This window comes from Martes martes (assembly GCF_963455335.1).
Source record: "Martes martes genome assembly, chromosome: 8".
Lineage (NCBI taxonomy): Eukaryota > Metazoa > Chordata > Mammalia > Carnivora > Mustelidae > Martes > Martes martes.
In genome coordinates, this window is record NC_137895.1 from 24109101 (window position 1) to 24121220 (window position 12120).

Genomic DNA, 12120 nt, shown 5'->3' on the forward strand with positions numbered 1-12120 from the left:
TTTACTTTACTGAGAGTTTTTATCAGAAATGAATGTTGGGTTTTGTCAAATGCCCTTTTTTGTATTTATTGAGATGATCATATGGTTTTCCTATGTTAGTCTGTCAATAATTATATTATTTTCTGTTAGCCCAAATTTGCATTAACATACACCTCACTAGTTCATATATCATCCTTCTTACCCATCATTAAATTCAAATTGCTAAACTTTGTTTAGAACTTTTGCATCTGTGTTTGTGACAAATATTGGCTTGTCATTTATCTTCTGATTTTGGTATCAGAGTAATGCTGGCCTCAAAGGAGGAGTTGGGAATTATCTCCTCTTCTATTTCATGCATGTATTTGTTGAGAATTGGATTTTCCTCCTTAAATATTTGAAAGATTTCACCAGTGTAGTTAGGTTTGGCATTTTCCATCAGAAATATATGTAGGGTGCCTGAGTGGCTCAGTCAGTTAAGCATCTGACTTGATTTCAGCTCAGGTCGTGATCTCAGGGTGCTGAGATTGAGCTCAGTACAGAGTTGGCTTGAGATTCTCTCTCCCCCTCTGACCCTCTCTCCACTTGCATGTGCTCTCTTTTAAAAAAAAAAAAATTGTAGAATCTGTGGTCATTTCTCTCATTCCTAATATTGGTAATTTGTCTTCTTTTTTTCAAAGTCTGACTAAAGATTTATTGATTGCATTGCTCTCAAAGCGTTAGCTTTCAGTTCCACTGAATTTCTCAATGGATTTTGTTTTCTATTGCATTGATTTTTTTTCTAATCCTTTTTCCTTTCATTTGTTTGAGTTTCACTGGCTATTATTTTTCTAGCTTAAGGTGGAAGCTTCAGTCCTTGATTTGAATTTTCTTTTCTAATATGGACATTTTCATATTTAAGCTATTTGTCTTTATGTTTAGATAGGTTTCATGGATTCAATATCTACCTGGATTAAAAAAAACTCAATCTGATTAGGGTAACTGAAAATTAACAGTTAATGTAATTATTGATATTACTGTTTAAATCTACCATCATATTTTTTTAATATATTTTCTCCTTGTCCCATTTATTCTTTGTCTCCCTTTCTTACTTTTCTTCCTTCTTTTGGATTATTTTTTGTGGCTACATTTTACGATCTTTGTTGGTTTATTAGTTATGGCTTTTTTTAATTTTTGCTTTAGGGCTTACAGTACATATTCTTAACTTATCACAGTTTACTTTCTTTCTTTCTTTCTTTTTTTTTTTTTTAACAGAGAGAGATCACAAGTAGGCAGAGAGGCAGACAGAGAGAGAGAGGAGGAAGCAGGCTCCCCGCCAAGGAGAGAGCCCGATGCGGGGCTTGATCCCAGGACCTTGGGATCATGACCTGAGCCGAAGGCAGAGGCTTTAACCCTCTGAGCCACCCAGGGGCCCCCACAGTTTACTTTCAAGTACTATTACACTATCTCACAGTTAGTGTTAGAAACTTAGAGTAGTATATGTAGGTTCCCTCTGCCCATCCTTGATACTGTTATCAGACAGACCTTCCACTTTACTTATGTTAACCACACAACACCTTATCATCATTTTTGCTTTAAATCATTAATTATCCTTTAAGGACAATTTAAAATGAAAAAAAAAAGCCTTACATTTGTTCATGTATTTACCATTTTCATATCCTGGTTACTTTCCATAGAAATATATTTCTGTCTGGTACATTTTCCTTCAAACTGAAGGCATTCTTTAACATTTCCTATACAGCAGGTCTGCTTGTGATAAATTCTTTCAGCCTTCCAAGGTCTGAAAAGTTTTTATTTCATTTTCATTTTTGAAAGATATCTTCGCTGGATATAGAATTCAAAGTTGAGTATTTTTCTTCCAGTACTTTAAAGATGTTACTCCACTGTCTCTGACAGTCTTGTCTTTGTTCTTCTGTGTCTTTTAAATTTAGCTGCTTTTAAGAGTTTTCCTCTGAAACCAGTTTTAATGAATTTGATTATGATGTATTTTGGTATAGTTTTATTTCCTGTACTTAGAGGTTCATTGGGTTTCTTGGGTCTCATTTTCCCTCTCTCAGGGAACACTGTCCTGTTTTGCCTAATACCTGATATTTGAAAACTGTCTCATATTTTGCATTTTTAGACTTTCAAATAGGTAAATCCAATCTCTCTTATTCCATTTTGGCCAGAGGCAAAAGTTCAATTTAGGCATCTCATTTTTACCATATAAAAATTTTATTTTTTGTACCTAACTTTTAAATTCCATGACAAAATGTTTCATCTATATGCATACGATTACTAAAATTGTTTTATTTATCCCACCTCTTTTAATACACATCATGTGCATTTACAGAAAAAGGCAAGAGGAAATATTAATGGACTTAAATACAGCCTGTAGGCAGAACACACTTTTATGTTTTCTAAACCTGTTTGATAACGATATATAAGGCAACTTGTTACAAATCATAATGCTTCCAATAATCTATCAGGAAAAAAGATCACATCAGCACTCATTTATACTTCAACACAAACGTATTCTCTGAGCCACACTGGGAAAAAGTAGTATTTCTGTTTTTATTTCCTGAAGTAATTATTAGTATGTTTACACTTATTAAATATATCCTTAAAATTTCCACCACTTTGGAAAATCATTAAGTTAGTAAGCTAGCTAGATTTCCCTTTTATTTTAGTAAATATTTTTACCTCAGAAGTCAAACTGGGTAGGAGTGCTGTATACAGGGTATATAATTTAAATCTTTGGGACAAGAGACTACAAGAAGGTAAAGAAGCCAGTAGCCCTCCTAATCTTATATTACCAAGACTGTATATCACAGCAGGTAGATGTATAGATACAGCCACCCATACCAGAGAGCTGTGAATTCTTTTGACAGTTAACCTTTCTAAATTTCATAGTAAGGTCAGTAACATAAAAACATTACACACAGCACACAAAGCATTAGAGAAAGTTAATGATATAAACCATAAAACAAAACAATTCACACTTCTCATTTGGAAGGGAAAAAATGGGACTAATACTGAATACTTAGCATCTAATATAACATTTTCACTGATTATAAGTTGAATCATGTTGATTAAAACTTTACGAATAACTTTGCATGTTATTAATTCATAAGATAATCAGCAGATATGCAGTTCTAGTCAAGTCTTATAAACCTCTAAACGTTTTAATAGGTAAAGTGAAATTAGCTAAAAAATACCAAACAGGAGTAGAGATTTGTGAGAAGTACAAAAGATATAAATGCAATAGGTATATAATAATCTGTGCAATCCAAAATTCCCAAAATTCCCTTACGAAATGTACAAGTAATAAATAATAGTCATACTTGACTTTATCAAGTTAACAAAATAATTACTAACCAACCTTGTGTTTTACTAGTCAATTGCTTAGAAACACCAACTGCCATTTAAAAATTGCTTTCACCATAAAAATAGAAGGTGTATCAAACTCTTCAATCCTCAAACATCCAAAAAAATTTGGAAGGCAATCGTCAATCAAAAATATTATCTGTTAAAAAAGATGATTAAAAAACATACATAACCTATTTTTTTTGCACAATTTTCATTTCTTATGGAAAAGGGCACTTAGTGTATAGATAAAGCTTTCAGAAATTAAAGATCCTGTTGACTTTCCTGTTAGGCAAATGACATGTTGTACAGTTTTTAATATAAAAATATAAATATCTTTGACAGAGAAGGTGAAATAGTGGTTGGTATAAAATCCCATCACCATTTTACTTGAAAAAAACTTTTTTTCCCAGAGACCATGAAAACAATACTGATTCCATGCAGTTCTGTTGCCAGAAGCTTCCCAAATTATAAAACATTAAGGTATTCACTGAAATTTCAAAAGTGGGCCCGCAGTCTTTTGTTTTCTTCTCGTAGTCTTTCAATTTCAGCCACTAATCCTTCATTCACTGAGTATCTTTCCAGCAAAGAGTGCATTTCATTCTAGAAAAGAAAAAAAATGCTTTTTAAATCACTGGTATTTCACATTTATTTGGCACGCTGTTTTACATACTTTCAGCTATCACTTCTGTCATGTCCAATTAACTAGCTGAATGGTAGTTCTTGTACTTAACCATCCTCACTCCTTTGTTAATATAAATGAAAGATCACTAGTGAAAGTTATATATTTGGAAGGCTTAGATTTGCACATGTGGGAAGCTTTTAGCTTACTTATTTAAATAAACAAATAAATAAAAGCTGTGTAAAAGTAGCCTTAACTATAGGTTAAAAAGAAGGGTGACTATTTTATTTACTGAATTTCTAAAACTCCCTGTTTATTTATTCTAGCAACTAGATATAATAAAGTAAAAATATATCACTCTTTATTTTTAGATCCACAACTCAACACTCATTTAAAATAAAATATGTCATACCTACCAATTGCATGTGAAACTGTTTAATCATCTCCACTTGCAAATTCACAATGTCCCTATGGCATGCTTCTCTAGGGAAGAATATAAAATACTTGTTAGAATTATAATGGTTTTGCCAATTCTAGACCATTCTAGAAACTGCTAGACTTCCCATTGTTTCAAATTATTGGATGTTAGTAATAATAATAGTAATAATAATAACAACAATAATAAAAATACCAATGCACTTAGAATTTATTTACTATGTTGTAGGCACTGTTTCTTGTACTTTGAATGGTAGAACTCATTTAATCTTTACCATCAGGTGCAATTATTACCACCATTTTACCAATGAAGGAACTGAGCCACAGAGCAGTTAAAACTTATCTAATCATACAACCAGTAAATGGTAGAGCTAGTATATGAACTCTGGCTGTACACATACCTCCAGGACTCTCATACTACACATCCCTTAATATAGAAATTATCATTAAGAAAAGACACAGGTTCATATTACAATGAAATACATATAATTTACTAGGTTACAATGTTTTGACTATTATCAATGTTTTAGCTATTAAAAAATACTTCTAGGAGAATGGAAAGGGTTATTTGGGTGCTTATAATAAAGGTTACACTATAAAATGCAATTCATTAATGCCTACAAAATACATGAAAATTAGGAAATAAAAAGGATCATTCAGTCACCTATCATACAACTTACGAGCTAGAACACTACCAAAATCATAGAAGTTTCCTATGTGTTCCTCTCTGATTCCATCACTTAACTTAGGAGAAGCCCAAGAAAGAAGTCACTACTCTGTTGAATTTTGTTTAAGCAAAGAAATGTTTTTTTAAAAAACCTGTCTAACACAGAAGCTGTAGTCAATCTATTTCTGCTGTGCTTGGTTTTGAGCATTATAAAAATACCACATTCTATGTAGTACTGAGTAGTGTACACTTAAAAAAAAACCCAATATCCTGTTTTCAACATTTCAATATTCTATATATCTGTAAGTCACTGATTTGTATCGGTGTACAAATTCTCCTTTCAACTGACAGATTGTTTTCAAGGTTTTACTATTACAACGTTGTTATAAACAATCACATATGTATTTTCCAACCCACATGCACCCATAACTGTAGAAGATAGATCCAAGAGTAGATATGCTGAGTTAAAGGTATGATCCAGATGTATACTTGTTTAGTTTTACAAAATAATACAAAAATTATTTGCTGAAGTGGTAGTATCAGTGGACGTGCTTGTCATCTGTGTAACAATACCTGCTGTTCGTTCTGTAACCACACCAAGACTTGGGTCTTGCCAGCCTTCTCACACTTTGCCATCTAATGAGTATGAAATAGTATCCTGTTGCATTTTCAGTTCTCTGATTAACCACAGGATTGAACATCTTTCCTTACGTTTGTAGACGATTCCTCTTCTGTGAAATGCTTGTCCATGCTTTTTAACCTTGTTTTTCTATTGAATGTCTTTTTTTTAAGACTTTATTTGAGAGAGAGAGAGAGAGAGAGAGAGAGAGCGCAAGTAGGGGGAGGTGCAGAGGGACAAGCAGACTCCCCACTGAGCAGGGAGCCCGATGCAGGACCCGATCCCAGGGTCCTGGGATCATGACCTGAGCTGAAGGCAGACACTTAAGTGACTGAGCCCCCCAGGCACCCCTTGACTGTCTTTTTTTCTTATTTATTTCTAAGAGTTCTTTACATCATCTGATTCTTTGTTGGGTCCTTTGTTGGAGTACTACAGACAGATTTTTGTCCTTTCACTTTGTTAATGGTGTCTTATGATGAGCAGTCCTTGTCAACATTCTCTAATTATGATCTAATATTACAATCAAATTTGCCAATCTATTTTTATAGGTAGTGTATCCTCTTATGTTTTGATAACTTCCCTACCCTGAAGTCATAATTCTCCTACAATGCCTAAAATTTTACCCTTTAAACTTTTATGCTGGGTAGAATTGATTTTTTTTAATAGCAGGGAATAGGGATCTATACTTTTCCTCTGTCATATATCACATTTCTGTATATGCCCAGGTTTTTCTCTGGTCTATTGGATTCCTTTGGGCAATCTGTCCATCCTGTGCTAATGCTACACTATTTTGTAGCATTTATTTTATAGCTTAATAATTAAGCTTACCCATCTGACAAATAAGTCGGCTTCAACTTTGTTCTTCTCTAGAGTGTCTTGGTTATTCCTGGGTCTTTTCTTCTTCCACATAAATTTTGAAATTATCCTATCACCATCTTCCAAAAAAGACAGCTGGAATTTGATTGAAATTGCACTCAATCTATAGACCCATTTAAAAGAACTGACAACTTCACATCTTCCCATTAAAGTGTTAATGCTTTCCAATAAATTTTTAAGCATTTCTCCACAAAGATCTTTACCATCTTTGGTCAGATTTATTCCTAAGTACATTTTCTGTTACAACTGTAAGAGTTTTTTTTTGTTTTGTTTTGTTTTTTTTTTTTAATTCTCTTCTGCTTTCAATTATGACAAAATCTGTACTTAAAACAAACAAACTGGGGGTGCCTGGGTGGCTCAGTCAGTTAAGGAGCTGCCTTCAGCTCAGGTCACGATCTTAGGGTCCTGGAATGGAGCCATAAGTCAGGCTCCCCACTGATTGGGAGGCTGCTTCTCCCTCTCCTTCTGCCTCTCCCCACCACTCATGCTCTCTCTCTCTAATAAATAAATCTTAAAAAACAGAAATAAAACAAAACAAACTGAAAGCATCGGAGAACCACTAAGGTGGTCAGGATTTGAGGGGCTATGGTCTTGCAAAGAAGGGAAGTCTACTAGGTAAGCCCTACATTTACCTCTGCTTTTCCCTCTGGGGGATGTGCTGATTAGACAGTGTGAGGAACAGAGGCTGGGCTGAAAGCAGTGGCCTGGAGCTTGAGAGAGTCTCACCAGATTGGGGAGTGCTAGGGTTTGGGACAGCTAAAGCAGCCAAGGCTTCAAGGTGCCAAGAAGGTACTTGCAGAAAAGTAAACTTAAAACTGTACAATTTCCCCCTTGCATTATCTGTTGACTCCTAAGCAGTGCCTGTACTGGGTTAGATGGCAGAAAATTAAGCATGAAGTTGTAGCTAGATGCCAGAAAGATTCTGGCAGCCTTGTGATGCTGGGGAAATGGAGGTTAAAGTTCAGGACCCACCAAGGTAAAAAGGCCTGGTGAATACTCCACACATTCAGCTGATATCCTAGAAGGGCAGAGACTAAATAAACCCTAGGAATAAAGGCAAGCTAGAAATAAACTAGCCATAAGAAAACCTGAAAGCCAGCAAGTATAGGAACAAAGTGATCTGCTTGCCAGAAGAAACTTCTTGAAAGACAATAAAAACAGACCCACAAACTTCTGCTTAGTATATAATCTCTCCAACTCTAATAGTGAGGACAAGCCAGATAACCTATAAAATCATAAATTTTTATATTTAACCTGAGAGTGCAAAGAAATCTAAATGAATGAAAATTCAGAAAATGATGAGTCCCTCCTAGGAGAAGAGACCCATGATTGTTTTCATCCTCAACAGAGCGGAGGGGGGATGGGAGGGTAGAAAGTGGGGGGGGGGCGGGCGGGGATGACACAGCTGCCATTGATAGGTAAGGAGAACTGAAATTTTTATAGATTTTTGAAGGCCAAGTTGGACTGGACCCAAGGAGCCCTAGCCACAAAGAAAGCCTCCATTCGCTCACCAACTATTTGCCACAGGCCTTCTCTGGGTGCTTATGGAAATCACTAGGGGCAGGGAAAGAGGACTGAGAGACACCCTAAGGCAGAGAGGCACAGGGCATGTGAAGATAGAGCACGTGACAACTAAGAGTACCCCGTCTGAAGCACTCCAGACTCTCATGGAGAAGGCAGTCTCCACAGCTGATGGAGCCCCTCAACACCCTCTCTGTCCCTCCACTGTAAGGTGTAGCTCTTCATGACTTACTGAAGGCTGACGTCAGAGCAGGCAAATTTATAGAAATCCTCTGAGCCATTCTGGGTCCTCAATGAGTCCCAAGCAGAGGCTGCCAATGGTTACTGAAGAGGCAGAAGAGTTGAGAGGCCCCCACTCACCGCCCCTCCCCAGGTGCAGACATGCAAGGTGTGCTGAAAGCTGAAGGCAGAGCAGTGCTGTCTTTATCAATCTGCCCAGCATAAGAGCTTTCTCCCTTTCCACCACTGCTTTACTCACATTATATTGAAGTCAGCTGTCCCCAGACAATTCTGCTGTTTTGCCATATACATATAGTCCTGAAAAACCTCATATTCTTGAAAATAACATGACCAGATTTTTTAAAACGTTGTGTGTGTGTGTGTGTGTGTGTGTGTGTGAGAGAGAGAGAGAGAGAGAGAGAGAGAGAGAGATGGAATATTATTCAGTCATAAAAAAGGAAATCTTGCACTATGCAACCACATGGATGAACCTGGAAGACGTTATGCTAAGTGAAATAAGCCAGTTACGGAAGGACAAATACTGCATGATTCCACTTATATGAGATATCTAAAACAGTCAAACTCATGGAAGCAAAGAACAGAATTGTAGGTATCAGGTTGGGGAGTACGGGAAATAGGGAGTTGCCAAGTGACAAACACAAAATTTCAGTTAAACAAAATGAATAACTTGCAGAGATTTGCTGTACAACAACACTGTGCCTTTGGTTAGCAACACTGTATTATACAGTTAAAATTTATTAAGAGGCTAGATCTCATTGTAAGTGTTCTCACCACAATAAAACTAAAACAATAAAAAAAAAAGAAAAGAAAAACAAAAAGAAGATAACAGGACTTAAAGAAAAAGGATTAGGGCAGACTACTCGAAATGTATGTAATTTTGTAACCACAGCATTAACAAAAACAATTAAACTCTAGTAAAAAAAATACTAGCATAGTTAAATAGTGAATAATCAATGATTTTTACCTTTAAAACATGATGGTCACTTGATAAAAGGGGTAAGAAAAGAGAAGAAAGGATTGGGGGTGTGAAGGATGGAGGCAAGGATAAAATACCCAAAGATGGGGAATAATCACAAAATAAGTCCTTCCAAACACAGAGTACAAAGCCAAACCAGGTGAAGAGGAAGGGAAGAGAAAGAAATGGGTACTGAGGGGCGCCTGGGTGGCTCAGTGGGTTAAGCCTCTGCCTTCGGCTCAGGTCATGATCTCAGGGTCCTGGGATCGAGTCCCGCATGGGGCTCTCTGCTCAGCGGGGAGCCTGCTTCCTCCTCTCTCTCTCTGCCTGCCTCTCTGCCTACTTGTGATCTCTCTCTGTCAAATAAACAAATAAATTCTTTAAAAAAAAAAAAAAAAAAGAAATGGGTACTGATAGGTGGTTTGCTGCCTTCAGTTATGTTCATATATTTTGTCTTGCCAGCTGTTACAGGAACTAACAAAATTCCCTCATCATGTTGTCATCACTGTCCTATTTATCAATCACAAAGAACTAATCCACATTAAAGAAACATACATCACAACAGGACACATCGTACCTACCCCAATTAAACTAGAAGGCCTTTGTGGACAGATCATTCATATTTGTATCCTTAGTAACCAGCACATATACTGGGCATGTTATAAATGTAAAAAGTGACCAAAAATGATAATTTTTTAAAAAATATATTTGCTAACATTTACAAGTATTTTTTCAAAACACTTTTTTTTTTTTTTTTTAAAGTATGCTCCACTTCCAGGATGCAGCCCAATGTGGGGCTTGAACTCATGACTCTGAGATCAAGAACTGAGCTGAGATCAAGAGTCAGGTGCCCAACCAACTACACCACCCAGGTGCCCCAAAAACGGTTTTTTTTTTTTTTAAGATTTCATTTATTTATTTGAGAAAGAGAGAAAGTTCGTAAATAAGCAGGGGGAGTGGCAGGCAGAAGGAGACAGGGCTGGATCCCAAGACCCTGGAATCATGACCTACCAGAAGACAGATGCCCAACCGACTGTACTACCCAGGTACCCCTCAGAGCACTTTTTTTTTTTTTTTTTTTTTTTTAAAGATTTTATTTATTTATTGGACAGACAGAGATCACAAGTAGGCAGAGAGGCAGGCAGAGAGAGAGAGAGAGGAGGAAGCAGGCTCCCTGCTGAGCAGAGAGCCCGATGTGGGACTCGATCCCAGGACCCCGGGATCATGACCCGAGCCGAAAGCAGAGGCTTTAACCCACTGAGCCACCCAGGTTCCCCCCCTCAGAGCACTTTTAACATTAAAAAGAAACATGCACTGGGGCACCTGGTGGCACAGCTGGTCAGTGTCTGACTCTTGATCTCAGTTCAGGTCTTCATCTCAGGGTCATGAAATTGAGCCCCATGTCAGGCTCCACACTTAGCAGGGACTCTGCTTGAGATTCTCTCTCCCTCTACCACTCCCATTCATGCTCTCTCTCTCTCTAAATAAATCTTTAGAAATATCTAAGACCTGGACCAACAAAAACTTGTACATCTTCTCCAGCATTCTTGCTCATGATATTCAAAATCATAGCTAGAATATTAATTAACTACAGGTCAGAAAGGGAAAAAACATCCACAAAAGATTCTAATAATTAAAAATAGCTTCCAATATATATTCAGATGATAGGTAAAATGAAGCAACAATATTAAACATATTCTTACAGTGTTCTAAATTCAAAGGATGAGGAGACAAGGATAGACCCAGGCAAAAAAAAAAACAAACAAACTTTTAATTCACTATTACATTCTGATGCATTCTGTTTGAAAATATTCAGAATTCCTTTAAAAAATTATTTCTCTACGGGGTGCCTGGGTGGCTCAGTGGGTTAAAGCCTCTGCCTTCAGCTCAGGTCATGATCTCAGAGTCCTGGGATCGAGCCCCGCATCGGGCTCTCTGCTCCGCAGGGAGCCTGCTTCCTCCTCTCTATGCCTGCCTCTCTGCCTACTTGTGATCTCTGTCTGTCAAATAAATAAATAAAATCTTTAAAAAAAAATTATTTCTCTACTACATTATTACGCATAGCATACTTAACAGGTGATCTACAAATACTTCATGTAAGAATACCATTGGACCTTTACCAGAATCTGTCCAAATTTTGATGATAAAAAAAAACAAAACCATGATGGCAGCCTGCCTGCTAGACTGCCCTGCCAAGTTATCTAATAATTGCCCTAGGTAAATGTACGTTTTCCTGGCTGGTATTCAATAAATTCAATACAGCAAGATCAACAAAACTCATCATGTTTTCTATTGTTTTTATGGACCCCCAAACCTAGGCAAAAGTAGTAATTGCCAAGATTACTTATGGTTCCGGTTTCACACCCAATAAAAAAAGCCAGTTAATGTCTAGATAGAAAGAGCAATTTCTCAATTACTACCTAAAGTCATCCAATGTCTCCTGTATCATGTTCTGAATAAAACGGATTTGAACAGATGTCAGTGGTGCATTTGGCCGATTATTTCCGATGGTATCAGCTATTTTTTCTGATAGTGAACTGGCAACTCCAGCCGTGACAGAGGATGCTATCTTTGGATCTAAAATAAAAAACAGAGAAAATATTAATAGTCAGCTTAGACTAAGAGACATCAAACATTTGTAAATAAGATTTGGCATGAGGAGCCTTGAAAAACTGGTAAAGAACAGGGTTCCTGTGACATTTAGGAAAAACTCACTGTCTGGAATACAAATCTTAAAAACTTTCTATGACATTATTTCTAATAGTCATTTATCTATATACATAAACTGCCAACTGTCTAATATAATAACATATGACAGAGGGATTAATCTTGAAAAATCTTGGAACTATTTCCTCTCATAAAAG

The 12120-nt window shown here is 36.6% G+C and overlaps 1 protein-coding gene across 4 annotated transcripts in view; it reads right to left on the bottom strand.

Moving 5' to 3' along the window:
* Nucleotides 1-2176: 2176 nt before the first annotated feature.
* NEDD1 (NEDD1 gamma-tubulin ring complex targeting factor) overlaps nucleotides 2177-12120 on the bottom strand; it is a 48281-nt gene continuing 38337 nt past the window's right edge. For all 4 annotated transcript variants that reach the window (XM_080812310.1, XM_080812307.1, XM_080812308.1 and 1 more), the window contains exons 13-15: nucleotides 11677-11833; nucleotides 4360-4426; nucleotides 2177-3924 (exon numbers count right to left, since the gene is read on the bottom strand). In XM_080812310.1, coding sequence (XP_080668436.1) covers nucleotides 3820-3924; nucleotides 4360-4426; nucleotides 11677-11833 — 329 coding nt within the window. In that variant the 3' untranslated portion in view covers nucleotides 2177-3819. The remainder of the gene's footprint in view (nucleotides 3925-4359; nucleotides 4427-11676; nucleotides 11834-12120) is intronic.